This window comes from Carassius gibelio, chromosome A12 (genome assembly GCF_023724105.1).
Source record: "Carassius gibelio isolate Cgi1373 ecotype wild population from Czech Republic chromosome A12, carGib1.2-hapl.c, whole genome shotgun sequence".
NCBI classification, from domain to species: Eukaryota; Metazoa; Chordata; class Actinopteri; order Cypriniformes; family Cyprinidae; genus Carassius; species Carassius gibelio.
In genome coordinates, this window is record NC_068382.1 from 16869818 (window position 1) to 16894626 (window position 24809).

The 24809-nt window shown below is 36.6% G+C and overlaps 1 protein-coding gene across 11 annotated transcripts in view; it reads left to right on the forward strand.

The window, feature by feature from the left end:
- The first annotated feature begins 336 nt into the window (after window positions 1-336).
- LOC128025328 (voltage-dependent T-type calcium channel subunit alpha-1G) overlaps window positions 337-24809 on the forward strand; it is a 106638-nt gene continuing 82165 nt past the window's right edge. For 9 of the 11 annotated variants that reach the window (XM_052611567.1, XM_052611571.1, XM_052611572.1 and 6 more), the window contains exons 1-4: window positions 338-444; window positions 8999-9132; window positions 18651-18748; window positions 23329-23488. In XM_052611567.1, the coding sequence (XP_052467527.1) occupies window positions 352-444; window positions 8999-9132; window positions 18651-18748; window positions 23329-23488 (485 nt within the window). In that variant the 5' untranslated portion in view covers window positions 338-351. Of the gene's footprint in view, window positions 445-8998; window positions 9133-18650; window positions 18749-23328; window positions 23489-24809 lie in introns of all 11 variants that reach the window. The other 2 variants (XM_052611575.1, XM_052611577.1) reach the window with 1 other exon arrangement.

Below are 24809 nucleotides of genomic sequence, written 5' to 3' on the forward strand. Positions count from 1 at the left end.
TTTGAACTCTTTATTACTAACTTTAGCAAGGGCGGGATAACAAATATCTGCTGATAGCTTGGATGTAGTATATAAACTGTAAAAAAAAGTTGTAAAAAAGATTTTAGATACAATAGTGAAGAAGTCTTCTGGTTCAAAATGTTATTTTTATCTCAGTGTGTTCCTTTTATAAGTATTTGTGAAATTTCTGAGTGAAAATGGTTTCAAAGTACTTTTCTTCATTTGCATAGATTGCAATAATGTCATTCATTTATATTCTGAAGAAAACCTTTTCTATTTGTCTGTGACTGCATGTATTTTCTATGTACTATTCCTTAACTTCTGCTTCCCACATGGTTCGAGAGGGCCAGCATGTTGGTAATCCTGCTGAACTGCATTACTCTGGGGATGTTTCAACCTTGTGAGGACAGCCACTGTGACACTGAGCGATGCAAGATACTGGAGGTAAGTCTCATTCTTAGAATACACCACCTTTTGTAACCTGATGTACTTTAGATTAAAGAACAGATGGTAAACAAATTGAAATCTAACTGGACACAGACTTCAAATGAATTTAGTTTTCAAATTAAATCCAACAACTTTTACAACTCAAAAATGGGGTTACTTTGAGGCATTTATCATCATCTCTCGTCGAGCACTGGGTTTCTCTAGATATCCCGAAGCATGTTGTGTTGAATGACTTCCAAAAGACACTGGAATGCCCAAAACCACATGTGGTGATAGGCAACAAAGAGATCCTCGCCTGTAATTCAAAGCAGATTATCGCAGGAAAGACACTGCTCTGGTTTATCATTGACTTGGGAACATTGCTCAGGGACTTTGATTTCAATCTGCTAAATTCCTTTTGCTTTGTTTAACAGACGAGTGTTTTGCCCTAAGGATTTCAGAGAGCTTTCCTCTCTTTTCTGTCATGGATGTATTTAATCATTCTGGAACCCAGCAACAATTCACTTTTGTCCTCCATAAAGGACATATTATTTTATATAAAAATAACAATTGGGGGCATTGGCAGAGGATATATACTGTGTAAATATATATATATATATATATATATATATATATATATATATATATATATATATATATATATATGTATGTATGTATGTATGTATGTGTGTATGTGTGTGTGTGTGTGTGTGTGTGTGTGTGTGTGTGTGTGTGTGTGTTGTTTCTCAAACATTCTTTACATTGTACACTTATATTACTACTAATAATGTTTAGAATATTGAAAGGATTCTTCAGTACCAAATCATCAGATTAGAATGATTTCAGAAGGATCATGTGTCACACACTGTTGTAATGTAAAGGGCCCTGAAACTTGAACTTTGCCTATAGATAGATGGATGGATGGATAGATCTTTTTTTAAATGTTTGTTTTGTCAGATGTATTCTCTGCTCCATATACTGTCATGAAGTCAAGACCATTTTAATTCCCAAAACTTTTTTTTTTTGTGGCTCTTCTGAAGTTATATAACACTTTCAACCTCTGTTCCTCTCATGTGATGCCTCTAATGCTATGGGGGTGTCATAAGCGTTAGGAGGACTATATAAAAACAAATGAGCCTGAAATGGCCTGGCCCTAGAGCGGATTAAACCATATTAAATGAAGTGCCTAAAACACGACTTCAAAGCCACTCATCCACACAGCCATTATAATCAGGAACTTTAGAATACAATGTGACTGATTGTGACATGAGGTGAATCACCTCTTATTTCCGAGTTATTAATGGTTGCTGTGATGGATGATACTAATCTGTGATCTTTACATTGTGATAGGTCAGGTTCACTGTAAAGAGTGTGAGTGAGGTGTGATTATAATATTTTATTTAAAGGCAAACTATCACATAAATTATACAACAGTTGTGCAGTGACTTGCCTCCAGACTTGATTTTGAAATCGGTATTGACATACTCTTGACAAAATACCTAGATGAATAATTGAATAGTGCTTATAATTTAGTAGAATATATGTATAAAACAAACACACAGACACACACACACACACACACACACACACAATGAAAATAAATGTTTTCCACCACAGGAATAAATTACATTTTAAAGTATATTAGAACAGAAAACAGTTATTTTTAATTGTGATCATATTTTACAGTATTTCTGTGATTTTTACTGTATTTTTTATCAAATAAATGCAGCCTTTGTGAACATAAGTCTTAGAAACATTAACAAAAAAATAAAACTTTTGACAGTAATATATAACATTCTTATACATATATACTACAACTACTATATAAATTAATATGATAATAATAAAACTACATTTACTGTATATACTTAAGTAATGTACAGTAGTTTCGTTTTGAGTAGTATGGAGATTGTAAGGAATGCAGCAAACAAAGTTATTTATATGAAAGGAATGTGTATAGGAAAAACCATGGTACATATACATTGTGATTTAGAGACACTTTCTTGCTGTGTTTCCTGGAACCATCATCTTTTACTCTCCTTCATGCCTGGGTGAGATTGCTTTATTTCCGATAGTAATGCCAAGATTTCATTGGGATTTAATGGGAGCAGATCAATTTCTTAGTTTGATTTTTATTCGGTAAACTTAGTAATTGAAACCCGCAGTGCAGCTAAACCCCAGTTTTGGAGCATTCCCCTCCCTGCTTCTCATCTGAAATAAATGGCCTGGGACGTTTCATCTCTAAGATCTGATAATTTACAGAGATTATCTTCTCCAACTGCTCTATCAAAAATCACTCTCCCTCTTGCCATATGGAAATTAGTGTGCTTTGCCAGAAATAAGATTGCAAACCTGGTCAATCAGGAAATTTACAAAGACATACAATCAGCTCCCATCACTGTCTGGGAGACACGCCTGGCCTCCATAGCTGACGTGACTCAGGTTAGCCCTCGGCATGAGCTTTAGAAGAACGCCTTTGGTGGAATAATGGAATTCAGGGAAATACAATAAAGCCGTGGTGCATGCCTGCCGTCTCTCTCTTTCTCTCTGTGCCCCTTCTCTTCTGCCCACACAACACATTATCATTTATTTCTTCAGTGCTTCCCTCTCTTCTTTTTTCCCTCTGCAGGCATTCCTCATTTTTTTTATGTTTTATTTTCTGTCACTACATATCATTCTCAATACATGACTTTCTTCTGTAAAACACAAAAGAATATATTTGGAAAAATGTACAGCAATAATAGGCCTAGTCAGAATTTGCTGTTTTGGTCCCCATTGGCTTTCGTTACATGTCTTTTAAAACATTTTTTCAAGGGTCACAAAAGAAAAATAAATGCAAGTGTGTGTGAGAAATGTGAGTAAATTATGCCAAATTGTAGATGAACTAATCTTTAAGTACCAAATTCCAGCATTAGGATGTGCATGTGGGTTATTATGCTTTATTAAGTTATTAAGCTTTAGTCGAGTTTAGGGTGTAGATAAGTGGTTTCAGGGGCAGAAAATTAGTAGTATAATGTTTAAGAGGAGAACTGACTGAGCTTAACAGTACCGATTGGCTGTATCTTTATTTTTCTCTCCCTTTATATTGCTCCCTGTAAGTGTGTTTGTGTGGATGATGGATGGTTTGTTCTTATGGATGGTTTGAACTACATAACTCCTGTATAGTATAGTATTATCTGTTCTGGCTTGGTTTTCTTAGCATTCTCTTCAGGTAAAGGGAGCATATGTTGTTCTTTTTGTCAGCTGTTTTGCCGGGGAATCCCATTTGCCTTGGAAAAAATTCAAATAATGACACTTGGTTTATTGCTTATGAGAGTCAAGATGCAGTGAGTGCAAAAAGAAGAAAACTTCAGTCTGTAGTTTCTTTGTAGCTTTGTATCTGTAAGACAAATATGCCTCATGCACAAATTCTCTAGAAATCATAGAAGGCCTGTCACCACATACCCCCATACCCTTACAACTAAATGGTGAGCTGGGGCTATTGAGCTACAGTTAGGTTAGGATAAAATCACCATAAACTTCTCTGTTCCACCCATGAGCAGTTTCCAAAGTATTGTGAAGCTTATGATATCTTTGTATAACCTAAGGGGTAATTTTAGTTTTCAACTGAAAACCAGAAACTTTTTAATGCATTTTATGCATTTTGGCTGTTCATTTACACGAAAAAGCCAACTTTTGAAAACTTTTGAAAACTATAGCAATCATAACGTTAGCACCCACACCAACACACAATGACATTCTTTTTATCTTAAGTGTACGCTGCAGTTATGTTGTCTTAAACTTTAAATGCTTGAGCTCTTTAAAATCGAATGGATTCTGATTGGCCGTCAATGTTTGTGTAGCTCATCAGCTTTAAAATTTGTTCTGAAAGTGATTCCAATGATATGTGATTCCACTGTGGTGAGGAGCATATTCTCAAAGAACTGGTATGATTATTAAATCCTTATAGTTATCGACATAGTTGTTGTCGTTCATGGTTTCCTTTAGCCTTATGAGGAATTTAACAATTTGAAGTCATTAGACACAGCTAATATGCTCTTTTAATGTATATCTCATTATGTATTCATATATGGTACATCAAAACTTGTCATTAGATTTGAGGTTAGTTGTGCCAAGCATTATCGCTTGTCATGTGTCTTGGTTTTCTAACCAATTACAGTAGGGCACATTTTTATATGCTTGTATAGAAATCACACATACAAAATTTGAGAGCTACAAGGGGAAGTTCTTTTGATCTGTTCAACATGCAACGCTATAGCAGAGCTTCCGAAGACTTTTTTTTTAATTACAGTAGGTGGACGAATCATATAACCACTTTTATATTATGTTAATAGTGGTTTTTGTCTTTATTTGTCCTTTCCAGCATGCAGTCACCATTTAATTTCACTGCATACAAAATTGTAGCATGAACATCTTATCTGGTGTTTGACAGATGGAAAAAATAATACAGACTTGGAATGACGTGAGGATGAAGTAAATGATGACAGAATTTTTATTTTAAGGTAAACTATTTCTTTAAATGTTTAGTGAAAGCAGCGTATTTCATCAACAGATGTCAATGTAGGACAAATATCAGAGACTAAATATGTATTATTGTGTTGATTTATGGTAGTGTGATGATTGGTGTTTTCCTGCTGCATTGTACACGTCTGTTCACTTTCCTTCTAGACTCCATGATGTCATCGGCATAGCAACCGCTCTCTACACACATGAATTAGATGAATTAGTAAGAAGAACAGAGAAGATATTTATGTTTATTCACATTGAATGTGTGTTGCAGCTTCCTCCTCTCTTTGTGTGTGCATTTGTGGGGGTGGACGGATGGTCTGAAGAAGTTCTTGATTTAAAGAATTGTTTTCTCCGAGGAAAGGCCATCCGTTGTACTAGAATAACCTACTCACAGCACAGACAATACACCACTCAGCTATTTGTACAACAAAGAGGACGCCATGAGAAGATTTATTCAGTGCCAAAAGATCAACGCACGCGCACAAACACCCTCGCTTCCACACACGTGGATGAGACCGACTCTTTCTCCGAGCTATTTTTGAACGCTTCCCCAGAAATATGAAAGAGAAAGATGACATGTATTAAATAGAAATGGGTGGATGAGATGTGGTGAGAAAAAGGAAGGGAGGAGGAATATGGGAAAGGGCTCTCTGAAACAAAGGAGATGAGAGACAGGGAAGTATAAAGAGGAAGATATTCATATAGTGTGTGGGGTTTGTGTGAGAGAGAGAGAGATAGAGAGAGAGAGACAGAGGAAAGGGAGAAAGAGCCGTAGAGAATATTTAACCCCTGAGCTCTGCTGGCTGTATGAGAGTGTTTTGTTGAGGGGTTCCCCTACTCAGCATCGTTTATCTTTGGAGGGAGCTGTTGAACCGTAGGAAGCCCCGTAGAGATCTACACTCACACACACACACACACACACACACACACAGCTGTGTGAGCCAAGAGCTCTAAATGGACTTTGAACAAAACATATATGTATATAAATAAAGAGTAATTTGACAGTTGTTGTTCTTTCACACTTATACAGTACTTATGTTACATTTATTGGTCTTTTTCATTGTTTGTTTGTTTTATTTATCCACTGTTGCAAATTATAATTGTGTTTATATATATATATATATATATATATATATATATATATATATATATATATATATATATATATATATATATATATATATATATATATATATATATATATATAGTATTGAATGCAATTATTGTTGAATGATTATATATTTTTTATTAATTTTTTGTATTCTATTAGATAAAGTCACCAAGATTATTTTATCTAGCTGGCTTAGATAAAAGTTTATGATTTCATAGCTGTCATCGATTAAAGCAGCTGTTACTGTAAATTTAAAACGTAGTAATTCTTTGTAATCAAAGACATTTAATGATAAACACTAATAAAAATTAAGGTCCATAAATGCTTTCTTTCATTCATTTTTGTTTTCTTCCTTTCTTTATTTCTTAAATCCATAAACATTGTTTATCTATTACTTTAAATTAAAAGCCTTTCAATTAAACATTTAATGATACATATAAAACATTATTTAAACAACATACTTTCATTAATATAATACAAATGATTGAAATAAAATAATTTAAAACAGAAATAGTGACTTGTCAAGCAGAAAACATCCATATGTTGAGCAGTGTTAATGTACAGGGCAGTAACTTATCAAAGTGAGTTTTTTTTTGTTTTTTTTAATAGCGAAATTTTTTTTTTTTTTTTTCACCATATGTTCACATTAAGGCAGATAATTAGAGAACATTAGTGCATGGTCTTAGCAGATTTATCTCTGTCTGAACAGACAGACTCTTCCCCAAACCATTAATGCAAAATGAAGGCTCACAGATTCTCCCCTCGTCCTCATCCTGACAGCATTGTTTATGGATGTGTTATGTGTTACCATTAACTTTGAATTGGCAAGAACTGGAGTGCCCTATAACCCAAATGTCCACTATATGCGATACAAGCCGATCAGGGATGAGGTAATACATTAGCGCTTGGCTCTGAATAATGTCCAACGTGACAGTAAATACTCTCCACTGCGGCTTAATTAACATTCCCTGCATTTTCAGAGTGCAAGTGCTTTGGCTGGAGGGAATTCCTCACTTAAGAGCTTTGACTAATGTCCTCGCTGGCTGAGAATGCCCAGGTGTCTTTCAGTGACAGTCAGCCTTGAGGAGACGACGGTCTCTGAGTTCATATGGCCACCGATGTCTCAAGGACCCAGTCTGTGGTCTTTACTCAGGAACGGACAAACAGCCTTTAGCGTCTGCCTTTGGATAATGCATGTTTAATGAAGCAATTTAGTTCATAAGGTCCGGAAATGTACCATGTTTTGTTGAATTCAAATTAAAGGATGTCTGAATAGGTCACCAGTCTAGCAGATTTTTCTTCCTTGCATGTAATTCTAATCAGCCATCATTATTGAACATGTTTCTTATAATTACTTTGTGTAGTATATGTCAATTTGACTAGTATAGTCTTATTCATTTTCACAAATCTTTATAAAGGAGTTTTAGAGAGTAACTAAGGATTTCTTTTTCCACATTCTGTCAGAATTGCCTTTATGGTTATTAGCACAAACTTGATTTACTGCCACAGACTGAGGTGCCATTCACACACAACATGTTTTTCCATTCCACTCTGCTACTTTTTCATTGTTATAAATATGCACGACTGTAGATGGACATATTTGACTGCTGCGCTCACGTCTCACTAGTAATATTTGCATGAATTTTTACTCATCCTCATGTTGAGCCATCAAACAGCCCTATTCCTTACAAATGAAAGTTCATATTGACCATGTATGTTTGAAAAATTACACACAAAATAATAATAATAATAATAATAATAATAAATTATATTTAAAATCTGTGTGTGTGTGTGTGCTCTTAATTTTGAGACATATCAGGACACAACTCTGTATAATGGGAATGACACAGGTATTACAAGGAGAGGGTGACTTATGAGGATATAACCCATGTCTCCATTTTTCAAAACGCTTATAAATCATGCAGAATGAGTTTTTTTGAGAACGTAAAAATGCACAAAGTTTCCTGTGAGGGTTAGTGTTAGGTGTAGGGTTAGTGTAGGGCCATAAAATATACAGTTTGTACAGTATAAAAACCATTACGCTTATGGGATGTCCCAACTTTTCACAAAAACAAACCTGTGTGTGTGTGTGTGTGTGTGTGTTTGTGTGTGTGTGATTTGTGATTTGTTAACTATAGCACAAACACACGCATATTCATGTGCACGTTCACAAAGACATAAATCGCACTCAGCACTGACTTGGCATGACGTGTGCTTTCCAAGAAATGCAAGGGCTCCCATTTTCATTCCATGAAGCTTGTCAGTCATGACTCAGTGGCAGCATGGGCTTTATTGCCAGATTTACTACCTCTGACCTAACCTTATGTGTTGTGTTGGTAATCTCAGTGCTCTAAAACGCAGCGCTAAGTTTAATAGAAGTTCAACTTTTAAAAAGCATGTCTCAAGAACTTGCATTTTTTCCTTCATTGCACAGCCCACATCTAATTTTCTTTTTTTCAAAGCAAAAATGCTTTCTGTGTGAATGGCCCCGAATTGTGTTTTGTATTCATATTTTTTTAAACTCCATATTGCAGATCATTGTCCCTGTATATGCACATTTAATAAGGTTTATTTATTTATTTTCCATTTCTGGTAACATAAGCAGAGGACTAGCAGAGGATTTGTGGGTAAAGACTTGTGTGAGTTGGTTGTTTGTGCTTACTCAGACTTACTGAGATGCCTGCGTAAGGATGAGTCAAGGCTTATAGCCCCTCAGCACATTGACACACACACACACACTCACACTATGCTGTAACATCAAAGTGGAAATGTAATATTCATCTTCATATGTTTTTGGATCGTTTATTTCTTTATTTATGAGTTGTCCATAATTTACTGTGAGTTAAGTTGTATATCCTGATCAAGAGAAGAACATTTTTGCAAATTCTTGACTTGGCCAGTGCAGCATTTTAAAATTCTGCTAACCCTTTGGATATTTTTCTCTTCCCTCAGGACTTTGATGATTTCATCTTTGCTTTTTTTGCTGTGGAGATGGTAATCAAGATGGTTGCGCTGGGCATCTTTGGGAAAAAGTGTTACCTTGGAGACACCTGGAATCGGCTAGACTTCTTCATTGTGTTGGCTGGGTGAGTCCTGAAATGACTTTACTGAAAACTCTGCGTGTCTGAGTGTTTTCTCTCTCTCTCTCTCTCTCTCTCTCTCTCTCTCTCTCTCTCTCTCTCACTCACACACACACACACACACACACACACACACACACACACACACACACACACACATATATATTTACAATATAGAGCTGGGTAGATTACTTTTGACCTAACTGGTTTATCATATTGTTTTAAATGGAATAATCTCATACTATATTGATATAAAAATACAAAATTAAATAATAAGAATATAAAATAAAAATAAACACTTTTAAAATAACAACAATAATAAAAAAAAAAGTTCTAATTTACCTGCATGTCATGTGACCATTAACCAATATCAGAGAACCATTCTGTCAAATTATTATTTTAAAGGGGTCATCGAATGCCTATTTTTCACAAGTTCATATGATTTTTTAGGGTCTTAATGAAAAGTCCATAACATAATTCGGTAAAAATTTCTTCGTGGTAGTGTAAAACAACACTTTTTTTTACCCTTGTCAAAAACGGCTCTTTTTAGAGCAAACTGTATTGTTGCATGTCACTTTAAATGCAAATGAGCTTACCCCGCCCCTCTCTTCCAAGCCACTTTCTGAGGGACGGTAAACTTTAGTCGCATTTAAAGTGAAAATTGCTAACTAGCATGTTATTAGGAAAGGCGATTTGCAAAGATTCATAAAAGACCCTTATACTAATTTCTTCTGTTGGTGAAGCTGGAACACGAATGATTCGCACAATCACAGACGCATTTTGGTAGATCCGGGGGTGCATTCCCATCAAAAACAAACCTAATACACTGCGTCTTCAGCGGCCTTAATTGAACTAATTGATCATGGCGGCGCGCGCTACATTATTACATCCAACAGTGGTGGACTGATGACCGTGGGAGTGGTCTTCAGCCGTGTGACGTCACACCGAGAAGCTAAGAATGGCTTGCTTTGAGAAAGGGGTAAAGAGTTTAGTAGATAAAAAAAAAGAAAATTACTGGGTGGATGTTTATCATGATAGGATGGTTGTATACATTGCCAACACAAATTTATGATTCTGATTTTGCTACATGCTCTAATGCATTAATACTGTATAAAAGTATTTTCTGTGGCCGCGGAAATATCCTTTCTTAGAGCTGATATGAAATTGTGCTAAGAGTTCGCTGGACGAACATATTAGTTGATGGCAATTGAATTTTGCTAGTTACTAGAGGCAGCTCATATAAATAATTGTAATTTATCATAATTGTAATTATTTATATACATTTCCCTTTTGAGCTTAATTTACTACAATCATAATAAGAAGAACTCGATAAACCATAAAAAACGATAAACCATATGTTGCAGTAGTCGTGTGTTTATTAGTCACGTTAAATCAATGAAAGCAGTTAAATCTTCTGTTTATTCAGTTGCAGCGACAGGCATTTCCTTGATTTCTTCTTAGGGGCATATTTGGATTTTCAGTGTGAGAGCGTCCTTTGGCCTTTGGATGGCTATTTACTGCTAATCACAATACCGTGCTTCATTGAAAGATACACAAGACAATTGCTGCTTCTGCCTATTCACAATTTATTGTCTTTGCAATTTAATTTCGATTAATTGTGCAGCCCTAGTTAGTTGTGTAAATGTGTGCCCTGGAAAATATAGTAAAGACACCTTATATCACTACAACTGACTCAGTGGCAGCATGGGCTTTATTGCCAGATGTACTACCTCTGACCTAACCTCATGTGTCATGTTGGTAATCTCATATGATTATTTGTTGAGATGGAAATCATCCCAGCATATGGCGTTTAAGGATGCACATTAAGAAGACATCATCCAAAGTGTATACACAAGATAGCTTTACAAGAATGACAGACTGCTGGTTTATTCCACTGTTGGCTTAAACAAGTTTCCCCCAGGGTTTTTGATACATCTCCAGATGAAATGATTACCACCAAAACCTTCAGTAATTTATGACAGTCTATATCATTTCACATATTCTCAGAAGTTTTTTTCAGTTGTGGCACCTTCTGAAGAATCTGGCAAGTGTTTAGTTATTGCCTTTACAAAAAAGTACACCGGTACAGTAATAGTATCAGGTTACTGTTTTTTTTTTAGTTTTTAGATATGCCAGAATATCATGGTGCTGCTGTGGTACATGTCCATAAATCAGATGAAGTGCAATATTGACATGTCAAAAAAGCTGTGGTACTTGGTACTTGTCCAGTGTCCAATGTAGTACCTGGTCCAAAAATCATGGCAGCACCACAGGCCTTGTTTGTAAGTACCAAGATTCTTTTATTTTTCGGGGTTTGGCAAAAATGGGCAAGTGAAGAAACAAAAAAAAAAGTGTATTTCATTTTAACCCAGAGAACTTGGAAGCATGGTTTATGAACCATTTGTTTCAGTTTAAAGGTTAACATTTTGTCTTTTTTTTTTTTTTTTTTTTTTGGAGAACATTCTGATGCAGTTAATGCAATAAATCACAAGTCTTAAACTCACTTTAGCCTGCTTACTATGTGAATAAATTTGTGTTGGTGGTTCAACTGGATGCCTCAGTTTCCAAAACTCCCTTCACTCAGACACTGTTTTGCTGAAACTTCTGTTCCCTTCTATCTGAGGTGAGCCAGACAGCTTATAGAAGTTGAAAGATCTTGGCTGCTGTGCTCTGGATCGTATGTCTTTTTGTGTCTCATCTGCAGAGACATTGAGGAGAGCCTTCTCTCTTCTCTATCTTTCAAAGCAATCCCTTAGAAAATGCAGACCCTCAATACACCCCACCGAGACAAGGCATCAGTTTCAGACACCCGCAGTGGTTTGGCAACTTCAGCTGAGTCTGCTCTTTTCTTATGCACAGTCTTCACACACACACAGTCTTTTTGAGTTAAAAACACAAAACATTCCACATTTACAGGGATTGTGACAGTATCTTCTTCCTTAAATGCTCTGAGACAGAAAAGCTTTTGTGATTTTTAACAAGAGATTGGGTATAAAGGCATTTCTAGAATTTCTTCTAGCATACGTTGCCATAACCTTGATGGAAGTGAGTTTTACGAGTTTTTCCATAATGCTCTACCAAATGTTGCATACTTTGACAAGGAACCAATATGTTATTATTTCAGGCATTATTCTCTCATGCATTTTCTCTCTACTACAGAACTGCACAAAGTGTTCCTGTCGTGCAGTCATGTGCCAACTTTGGCCTAGCGAGGAAACGGATACAAGCCAAATTTGATCTTTTATTTTTGCTTAAATATTTCTCTTTTATTGGAAAACCAGGTGTTTTTACCCTATTAGTTTTCATCAGTCTCTCTAATGATCAGCTGAATGTTATGTACCTCATCTGGGATATGATGTATGTTTAGTCTGGAAGCTTCACCATTAAGGCCAGGAACAAATGTTTTAATCTTCTGTATTTTCCTTCAGCTTCCTCATTCCACTAATTCTAAAGCCCAGTCTAAGTATTTACTTCTTGTTGTCTTTCTCTCCCACTTTTATATTCATCTTATACTTCCACATCTTCTTCCCCTTTTCCTTCACCTTCTCCAGTATCGTTGGCTTCTTGACAGGTAGTTGGCTGATAAAAGGCTCTTACTGTCTTTTCTGGAGGCATTTCAGTTTTTTAACGTAGAAAGACCCCTTAACTCACTTTCTCTCTTCTTGCTTTTAAACCCAGCAAGCTGACCCTGAGAGCCAGGATTGACTAATGTAATACTTCACTATTTAAAAAAAAAAAATTAATAGTGGAAAAAAAACCCAACAACAACAGCATTGTCACTTTAATAGCAAGAATAATTTTATTTACAGTATCTCTTAAAAGCATTTTCACATGAATGTCTTGGTGAGAAAATGGTGATGATTTACTTTCCTTTCTGGGTTGGTTGACCTGACATGTATTCTGTTTAGTGTAGACAGCTGTCAGTTTCTGGTCAAGTCAATAGTTCTAAGGCTAGCACAACCTGTCAACATAATTGCCATCGTTCATGTCAAGAAAGCTGACAGTTACTGTCTTCTGTGTGGCTGTCACCAGAACATGTTCAGTTGGACCTCTTTAGATTCTTTCACAAGCCCACTGCTCAAACATTCAACATTATGTAATGAAGTTTAATTTTTTATTTGTACTTTGATGTCAAACACCTATCGAACTACACTGCACTCCGTCAAGTCAAATACACTGTGTTTTTCCTTGATTAACTCCTTATCGAAATTTGCTACCAAACTACAAGACATTTTTCGATACTCTATGGTATCGAGGCAACTCTGTCAGTGCCTAAAAAATATCAAAATATTGTCATGAACCACATCAACAGTGCTAAAAGAGTCTCCTTAGGCCTGAATGAGGATTTCGTGCTTAGGTACAAAAGTCTTCAGGAATGCCATTTGGCTGGGAAGCTGTTGATGACACTGGACAACATCCAGCGCTTTCATCATAGGAGTTCTTCTCATATTTGTAAATGGAGACGCCTGGAGCTGATATCGCAGTCATTCACAGATACAAACAGATGGCTGAGAGCATCCACACATCCATTGGGTTAAGATCCATGTACTAATCTGAAGGGAAAGAGAAGGACAGGAAAGTATTTGCTATTACTAACTGTATTTTTAGGAGAGTTGTTGAAATAATAGCTTTAAAATAATAAGCGATAGCATATCTAAAAAACATTCACTCACTCATGGTGTTTAAGTCTGCATGACTTTTTATGATAATTTAATATTGATTTTGCAGGTCTTTTGAAGCTTGAAAGTCCCCATATACCATACTTGTACACTCTTCAAGTAAAGGTATCACTTTAGTTTCTCCTTTGCTTTGGTAATTTTTATGAAATATTCAGGCTTTATATGATGGACTTAGTCACTCCCACTGTTTAAAAAAAAAAAAATGTATTCTAAGAAATCTCACCATTGTCATCTGCAGTTTCAATTCTTAATCAAACCACTGTCCTCATGAAAGAGGAGAATCCAAATGTTCCCCTCTGTTTTTCTGATTTAATGATGCTGCTTCGGCTGTGTCCAGACCCGCTGCTGACACACATTATGTTCAGACCCGACCTTGTCAATAGGACAAGGCAAGGACAAAACATTCTGAACAAAGGTTATCAAACGGTTCTTCAAGGAAAATGCCAGTTACAGGTCCCCTTCATTCATTTATTTTCGACCCATCAAAGGAACGCACTTTAGCTGAGGCACACAGAGTAAATCTGGTTTCCTCTTTATCCACTCGAGTTATATGTCTGCATTAACTTCCATTATGATTATTATTCTGTAAAGCAACCACGGGGCCCTACAATGGGTCATTGTTGACATAGTATAGTCTCAAGGGGAAAGAAAGAGAGGAAAAAAGAAGAAAAGAACAAAAACCTGACTTTATTCCTCATTAAAATGGTGGGAAGGGTGGTGTCGCTTTCTTAGACATTCTTTCTCTATGAACTGGAAGGTTCTTGCTTGCCTTATGTGTTGGGGTATTGTTTTAAAGAACTTCTAGTTGAGAAACAGAAAGAAACTTGTCATTTTGCTCTTCTGAATTTGAAGCTAGGGGCAGATTATCCTGTTCCGACCATAGTAAATCAATCTGTCCCGTCCCATAAAAACAGTAGAGCACCCCTGACGGCAGTTGTCTCTGAGAGCTTGTTGAGAGAGAAACAAGTACAAGACAGAAATATAAAACTGAAGAGAAATATTCTATGTTGGAATCTCTTTTTTGGTCCCTGTTTGTGAGCTGAGACAACTAGACAAGCCCCATGAAATCAAACAGGAAGTTTTGCAGTTTTAAGTCCACACTAAAAGCTACAAAAATAATCAAATTAGAAAAATTGCTTTTAGCAGATTCAGCTAAAACAGAGCAGAAAGCATTTGTGTACACTACCTTTTCAACATTTTGTATATTTTTGAATTAAGTCTCTTATTCTCACCAAGGATACATTATTTGATCAAAATAAAGTAGAATATGTGATATTTTGATTATTACAATTTAAAATAACAGTTTTCTATTTTCAAATATTATGTCTGATTTGCTGCTTAAAAACATCTTATTTTTATTTGTATTTGTTTGGAAACAGTTACATTTTAATACACTGCCTACTGACAGCTGGATGCCAGTAAGTTACTATAAAATGTTTACAGTTTATCGCTGTATTTACAGTATTTACTGTATTTTACAGTATTACCATTTTGTGATTTACAGTATTACTACTGTTGAGTTTATTTTCATTTAGTTGAAACATTTTTTACCTGTAAAGAAAAAGTAAATTGTGGTACAGTACTGAAATTCATGTTTTTTTTGTTTTTTTTACCATCCCAACCCCATAAAAATCACAATAATTCATTAGCATTAGTTCCTTGGAGAAATTCCATGTAAAAGACAGAGACACAACAGCATTATAGTGTTATTATAGTTTATGATAAAAATTCTACCGTACAATAATTGAATTTACCTTTTTTTTTTTTTTTTTTTTTTTATCAAATCAACATTAATAATATTTGTTAGCAAAACTTGCTATATTAATATATTGCTAACCCGTTCCTCCTCTTTAAGATATCAAGTTCTTCGATGTCAAGTTCTGTTCAGTTAGTGGAGAACATTAACTTTCCCAGTCAATGTTATAATCCATACTATGGCATTCACAAGAAGAGGTTCCAAAATACACCTTTGACGTTGCAGATGACATGCAGAATACAAACTTGAAAATAAACAAAAAATGTACTTTTTAAAATCTCCACTTAAACAATGGTGTTGCCTAACTCACTTTACCTCAGTAACAGCTCGCCAGATTAGGTAGCTTGAAATAAAGGGCAGTGAAATTTACAAACATAATTTTTCTTGGTTTAACTAAAGTTTATTTCTGTTAATATTGGTGACATTTACTTACTCATCAGTCAATGTTATCACTGTCATGAAAAAACGTCAAGATGAATAATGTTTGCTTTTAACAAGGGAGAACCTCTAAAAATATATCTGTTTTGAAAAAAAAATAGAAATAGTATATTAAACTTTTGGTTGAGTTAACAGTCCATTATTTCTCTTATGCCCTTTTATAGCCATCAAACAGAAAAAAATAAATAAATAAATCTCCCTTGTCTTTGGTCAGTTTTTCGCAGGCAAGTTCACTACTGTAAATAAATTTACTGTACAGTAGTGAATAAATACAGTAGTGACCGTATATTTTACCCTTAATACTTTGCTGTTTACAGTAAAATACTGTATACATTTTTTATCATATCATATTTTACAGTATCTTACTGTATATAAAAACTGTGTATAAAATACTGTTCAAATGACAAAAATCAGTTGAAGTGTACCTCTGATTAGCAATAGCAAATCAAATTCAAAGAAAGAACAAACATTTCGTTGTGTTCTAATAACTGCATCAACACAGCGGACAAAACTCGTTTTGCTAACATTATTCTAAACTGTACTAGTCTCCCTTTGTCATACAGATGCACTGTATAAATGTATTTGTAGTTGGTCTAAAACAAGATACAAGAAATAAGACATAATTTAATTTGCATGGACAGATTGAGAGGGAAAGTGAGGGTAGATTATGTGTGCATGTGTTGTTTGGGGTATCTTCCTTCTGTTTCTTAACGGAGAGCTGATTGTTCGGAAGTGAACCTCCTCTGAAACTCGCCTCATTAACCTGCCAGGTGTTGGAATACACCAAGGTCTGATTGAACTGCAGCCAGGACGGCTGCTTTGAAGACCACAAGGGAATAGGACAGGAAGGAAACCGAGAGAGAGATACTGAGAGAGAAGCATGAAGCATCTGAAATGCTGCATGTACTCTGTTGCAACCTTTTTATGTAAACCCTCAAATCTTGCATTGATCATACAGAAAAAAACCTGGTTCATAATGTATTAAATGGAGTATGTCCCAAAAGAGCTGGTATTTCTAATGCGGCAGGAATTTAAATGTTTTTCAGTCCTTTCAATAGTCTGTTGCGGAGCTGTTCAAACAAGACACAACAGCACGCTTGCTCTCTCTCTCTCTCTTGAGTGCAGATCGATTCGAGCGGATCTCTCATGGATGTGGAAGGCCACACTTGTTTTGAATCCAAGACCCTTGGCTCACTCATACTTTTCCTATTATAGTGACCTCACGACTGGTATTGTATACGCAGCGTGGAGCTGTTGTTGATCGTGCGACCATGTTTTCAAAAAGCAGTGGGATTCTGGGAAGGTGTGTCATCCTTGACCGCGGCCGTTCCAAACACAAACAGATAGCAGAAGTGAGGTCTATATTCTGACTGGACAAACGCCCGGGCCTGACACTTCACTTTTTGTTTATGTGTTTGCGAGCGGCCATATTAGTGATTCATTCGGGTGTACGATAGAAATAAGAGGCTGTTGACAATATCACATTTACACACGTCCTCCTTGTTTAGACACATCCTACCTCACTGGGAAAATTTTTGCGGAGTGTCCTCACACATGTCCTGTATCTCTTCTACTTTACAGGCATTTTGTCCTTTAAAAAGACTGCTTTCTCTTTCTCTGTCCCTCTCTCTCAAATCTGCCCTTACTCCCTATACACTTCCTGTGTCCGCCTCCTTTTTCGATATATTTGTGTTTTCTCTGTTCCCATTCCTTCAAATTTTAGTCATAGTCACCACTGTTATTATTTTTGCAGTCCAGTCGAAAGCTGGTTTCAATCAAGCCCAATCAGTGCCTTCAAAGCTGTTCTGCACATTTCAGGAGCAACAAAGTCAGAACACATTTCCTCAGTGCCCTGCTTGGCTAATGGGGCTCGCACTGTTTGCACGTCACTGACTTCACTTGATCCATATTTGAAAGACTGGAGAAACACCCCAGATCATGCAGCTTTAATCTAAGCAGGCCATGTGACCGTGAGAACCATCATTAAAGTGCATATGGTTATCAACATCAGCTTTGTGTATTAACTTGATACATACTGTAATGCTAACTTTTTTCCCCCCACTTTAAATTGTTGTATGGCCAGAAACGGTTATTGGGTTGGCAATTACACGGTTGCAAGCTCACAGGCGCACAGAGACACTCACTTTGTTTATTTTCTACAAAAACATGCGATTCTTTTATGTGCCTCACTCCGAAGTTCACATGTGCAGAGCAGCTGTGGATGTGTTTGTTTGCGAAAGCTCTACATTAACCTCCCTTCCACCTCTCTTTGACCTAATTGAAAACGATTCAGTGTAATTGTTTGATGAATCCTGATAACTTTCGATTGATCTACAGTATGGCGCTGGCAGTTCGGCAGAAAACACGCCACTAATGTGTCTGGGCTGTCAGGGTTTATTTGAAAATATTGCTGGCCTTTTACACTTTGCTGCCATAGTAAGGGATACATATGGAGGATATTAATCAGTTTAAAAACCAGCTCAGTTTTTGCCTTCAGGTGATATTAAGAATTCCAATAAAATCCAAAATGTGGATTAATTAACAGATGCAATGCAAATGGGGGGTAATGTGTCTTCATTAGTGTATGCATACAATCAAATATCTTGCTTTATTAAAAGTTGAAACTTTTTTTTATTTGTGTGTGTTTGCAGGATGCTGGAATACTCTCTCAACCTGCAGAATGTTAGTTTCTCTGCGGTCCGAACGGTCAGAGTACTTCGACCTCTCCGGGCTATCAACCGAGTACCAAGTGAGTACAATATAAGCAACCAAATGCACTTTTCCAAATGCTCTTGCTAACATTAGTTAACTACAGTAGTTTACATGAAATAACAATGAAAAATATATTAGTCTCTTAATTTTCATTTTAACATTTACTAACATGTTAGGTAAATCTTATTATAAATTGTTAGACATAACTGAATAAATCAGTGTTTTTGTAAAAAAAAAAATTGGTTAATTAGATAACTCGATCAGTCACTAACTGACAAAAACAAAACAAAAACCTACTTGAATGAATCTTTGTTTATGAATTAATTGTTTAAGTAAATGATTCAGTGAGTCACTCAAAGGCAGTTGCTTATTTTGTTCATGAGTGAATGAGTGTTTTTGGTTGAATCGTTTAAATTAATTGCTCAATAATTCACTTATAAAGACAGTCACTTATTGCCGTCTTCTGGTGTCATTATGTAACTTGCATAAAGATTTAACAGTCTGTCTGGAATGCGCAAAAACATTTATACTCAGTAATAAAAGAGTTACTTTGTATTAAAGTTGTATACAGAGTAATAAAAGTTAAATACTGTACACACACACACAAATACTATATATATATCACCACAATCATACACCATGATTGAATGTTCAACTACATTGAAACTGAAAACAGGAACTCAGAACTTAATTCAATTTATTAATACCGTGCATTCAATCAAAGAGTTTATTGAATGAATAATGTTCTATGTTAAATTACATTATTTAAACACTGTGGTCAATTTAATCAACATCTGAATGAGAAATGTTGCCTGGGCTCAGTCATATACCATTCATACCATTTAGCGGACTTTAGATTTATAGATAATTTTCCTCTTCAGTGCTTTTTACAGCTTTTCTCTTCAACCTCAACCCCCCAAGAAACCCACCACCCCCCCACACACACACACAAAAACAATAATAAAGACTGGCGCTTTCTCTCATACACACACACTCTCACTCTCTAAGGCCAGGTGATATTTTATTGGCTACATCTTTATATACCAGATATTCTAATCACCCTCCATGCCATGGAGATGCCCGTGGTTCCCCTGCGGCTCTTATTTCACAAGAAGCCGTGTCTGGCCGATTCTGCTTGATGTCCCTATTTGTGGAGAGTAGTAAAATGTATATTGACCAATGGTAGCACTTAGCTGGAATGTTTTGACTAGCCCATGTGGGGTCCTGTTCAGTTCTCACCCCTCTGGATACGGTTAAGTATGTCTATCAATCTGACAGACAAACTGCACTCTTTCTGGGAGGGGGGGTCACAAATGGTGTCCAGGTGCCTGCTTTCTTGTTCATTTAGGAGACGAGTGCATCCCTTCCCATCATGATTAATAAATAATGAATACTTGTGCTGATCAGAGATGGGAATTAAGTAGTAGCAGACAGCCTAATTCATTATTCTGGAGCCACCCAAACTAATTAAAGGTATAATATTTGCATTAATGTGCAAATTATTTTATCTGTGGTTCGCCTGCTGTGGACCATCACTGGAGAAATGGGTGACAGAGATTTTTATTGAATCCTGTTTGTCATTATTCACCTTTTTTTCCCCAAGCACCACTCTAAACAAAACAAGAGAGAAAGAGAGAAAAACACAACAGGAGTTGAACTAAAATCATCAATCATTAGACTGTCAAGCTGGAAACTAAAGCAGAATGTCATAAACATTTTGGAATTCTTTCGACAGCAAAGTATTAGAATAAATTGATATTGGTGGACTTTTCCACTCTACGAGACCTTTCAGCAACTAGGGTCCAAATGTTTATTTATTTTTTCAAAAATTCAATATGGCGTCTAACCTGAGGTCTATGTTTGAGCTTGTACTTTCCAGAGTCATGTCAGTCCCACTCTGTGTTTCACATCACTTTCTTCTATTTCCTATATACTTTTTGACTGTCCAGTTGTCTTAATCAACATCACACTCTGTTGTTCTCCACACCCATGGCTTGATTGACGAAGAGAAGGGACAAAACTGTCAGTAAATGACAAGCATGTTCCCTCACAAATCAAAATACTCAACACTGCTGTGGTGTACAGCTGACTCACTCTGCTTTGTATCTGGTGTGCAGGTGTGTAAGTAAAGCAGTGTCTGAAAAGGTTTGTAAAATGTAGACAGACCACTATTCGTGCCCTTTCTATCACCCCCCCCCCCCCCCACCCATCCAAGAAGGTGGATTAGTGTGTCAGAAAGTCTGGAGCGCTCTTTCACGTCATCTTCTGGATTAGAATTCACTGTGATTCCACACTTGAGGGCGGTTGGAGGTTAATTGGAAATCCATCCTCCTGGCTGCCCACTTGTGTATTCTATTATTATTTTGGGCGAGGAACAACATCATGTCGAGTGTCCGCCAGCGGTGACGTTACGGTCATCATTCTCTGAAGGCCAGCAGTAATTGGAGTGGTGGACATGTACATTGGTGAGAGGCAGGAGGGCACTACTGGAGAGAAAGAGATGCAGACACAGGAAGACAGAAACTGATAAATTTGTCCACCACATGAGTGACCATTTCTAAGAATTGTGAACATTATGAAGATGAGAGTGTGGCAGTGTGACAAAAATAAAATAAAATAAAATAAAATAATGTAATTTAAAATAAGTAATTTATTAACCCATGGCAGTTTTTTGGTAAGATATGAATCAATATATTGTTATCGTTAGTTATCTTTTTAACATCAGGGCATTTATGAGTGATGTAGAAATGAAATCAATGGGTTGAGTGTTGTCCTTTTCCAACCTTATTGAATTAATATTTAGAAGATTTTGCTTCTTGTCTCTTTCGTTAAGTCTTCTGCCAAGTATCATCACCCTTTTTCAACACTAAACTCCCGTGTTTGTGGTTTTCATATCCCCTCAACCTATTTACATTTTTTATTAGACCTACAGAGAAGCTGCTCTTTAATTATCTGTGGAAGCTTAAGAGAAATAAATAGAAAACATGGTTATGATCTCTTTTTCCCCTTGTGCTTTGTTATTGAGCTTGTTTGGTGCATGTGGAGGACTCCAAAGGGCAGGGTATCCCAGGGGTCTTCTTCATAACACTGGGGCCCGGGCACATTGTGTGGCCTGGGAGACTTTCTTTTTAACAGAACAGAACAGCTATGGCAGGGTATTTACAGTCCGCCCTAGGGGAATACGCTCTCCTAAATAATCTTTTCAGGAGGAGTTTAGCCACCTGCAGAGAGAGAGACTTTTGCATTAGTGAATTGTTGTAGACTGACATAGCAGGGTCAGATAAGGAAACAAGTAAATAACTATTTGTTTTAAGGAAATTTCACAAGATTTCATTTATCTGTCAGTGTCGGTGCCAATGGAGTGAAAAGGAAAATTAGGATTGGCATTTATGGTAGGTGCTGAAAAGGACTTTAGTTGGTTAAATAATCATATAAAGAAGTAGTATGGCATTTTTTTGTTTTCTTTTAAAGAGAGAAATAAATGTAACCCATTTTATTTATTATTATTATTATTATTTGATCGTATCGTGAGGAAACTCACATGGCCTGGCATTCCATTTGTCAGGCTTCCTAAATTCAGGAAGGTGATTTTCTCCAGGAGATACACCTGGCTCCCTGTGGGGAATTACCTTTCAGTTTGTAAGGGACACGGATCTGTGCCACTGTCACTGATTCAGTGCTTGTTAAGCCCTTACATGGCAAGCTTAGCTGAATTGCTGTGCTAGGATGAACTCCACAGTCATTTGGAGTCACTAATGACCGAAGTTAGGAAGTGATTTTCTATGCAGAAATCTCAGAGCTGTGGATTATCCACGAGAAATGCCTCTTAATTGAAAGAAACGCTCGGAGACCTCAATTGTTGTTCTGAACTCACCACTTCCTAATTACAAGGAAATAGATGCAGGCTGATAAACACTCACAAAACGACACAACGTTTCCTAAATCCTATATTTCGAGGCCTTGTTTCCATCAGGGCATCTCATTAGAAAAGAGTGAATTTAAGGGCTAAAACCCATCTTGAAGACGATGGCTTTGAGAAATGCAGCATCTGCGAAATACTGAGCTCTGTAAACCCACACAGCACAGAGCCATTTTATGTGATGACATGGATCCTCTATTGTCATTCATTCCTGTTAATGCCTCAGTGCTTATCGCCACTCACTCTTCCTCCAAATGTGAAAATTACAGCCGGCCATAGTTATCATCCACAGAGTGCAGGCTGCCAGGGAGCACCGGCTGGATTACCCTGCTCCACCAATTACCCGCAAACCCTGAGCAGGAAATGATTTTCATCATTAATGCTCCAGTCAGCTGGCATTGTGGTTTGACACAGGGCAGATATATCAGGGAAGCCAGGGCAGCAGCAGTGTCTGAAAAACTGGATGTCAGCAGAGATTTTTACTGGCGCGGATAAACATTTGTACTGTAGCTCTACAATGAGCCTCTATAAATGTGAAAGAGAGCAATAGTTTGTTCAGTGCATTAAAGCGCTATAATTTTTATATGTTTTACGAGAGCAGCATGCTTGTGGCAGTATCTTTTTATTATTACCACAATTCTTTTGTTTTTGAGTGAGGAATGAAATAAAACTACAGTTGCTCTTTCATTGTGTTGCAGGCATGAGGATCCTTGTGACGCTTCTGCTGGACACTCTCCCCATGCTGGGCAATGTGCTGCTGCTTTGCTTCTTTGTTTTCTTCATCTTTGGGATTGTAGGGGTCCAGCTGTGGGCCGGGCTTCTGCGAAACCGCTGCTTCCTCCCAGAAAACTTCTCCCTGTAAGTGTGATGGCTTGGGTTTTAGTATTACAATCATGGTAATGGTAAAAGGCCAAATATTATTATTAAATCAGTTTAAATAAGATTTTATGGAATAAAACCAATAAAGAAAAATGCATAAATAAGCAAAGAGAACCAAATAAATAGTTATTTCTGTATGTGTATGTGTATGTTATTTTAATATATGTATTTTACTTATTTATAATTGACATTTTATTATTATTTTATATAAAAATATTTGATATGTGTGTATATACTCTGTATATGTGTGTATTTATGTGCGTGTATATATATATATATATATATATATATATATATAATATGTATATGTGTGTGTGTGTATGTATGTGCGTGTGTGTGTCCAGGGTTTGACATTAACACCCGCTAAATGGGGGTGGATTTTGCTCGTGGCAGGTAACACAGTGACACAAACTAGCAACTTTGGCAGGTTGAATAATTGTAGTGTTTTTAAAAGGCATTTTAAAATAAGCCATATTGCAGTGTGAGTGTGTATTTATATATATATATATATATATATATATAGTAAAAAAAAAAAAAAGGAAATCATTTGTAAATCTCATACATTGTATTAACAATAGAATATAGATAACATAAAGAGAGCCTCTCAGAGTGGCAGTGTCTCTCAGAAGTCAAGATGGGCAGAGGATCACCAATTCCCCCAGTGCTGTGGCGACAAATAGTGGCGCAATATCTGAAAGGAGTTTCTCTGAGAAAAATTGAGTTTGAAGTTAAAATAATCTACAGTACATTATATCATCCAAAGATTCAGATAATCTGGAACAATCTCTGTGCATAAGGGTCGAGGCCAGGAAACCATACTGGATGCCCATGATTTTCGGGCCCTTAGACGCCACTGCATCACATACAGGAATGCTACTGTAATGGAAATCACAGCATGGGCTAAGGAATACTTCCAGAAAACATTGTCGGTGAACACATTCCACCGTATCATTCGCCGTTGCCGGCTAAAACTCTATAGGTCAAAAAAGAAGCCATATCTAAACATGATCCAGAAGCGCAGGCATTTTCTCTGGGCCAAGGCTCATTTAAAATGGTCTGTGGCAAAGTGGAAAACTGTTCTGTGGTCAGACGAATCAAAATTTGAAAAGTTCTTTTTGGAAAACTGGGACGCCATGTCATCCTGACTAAAGAGGACAAGGACAACCCAAGTTGTTATCAGCGCTCAGTTCAGAAGCCTGCATCCCTGATAGTATGGGGTTGCATGAGTGCATGTGGCATGGGCAGCTTCCACATCTGGAAAGGCATCATCAATGCTGAAAGGTATATACAAGTTCTAAAA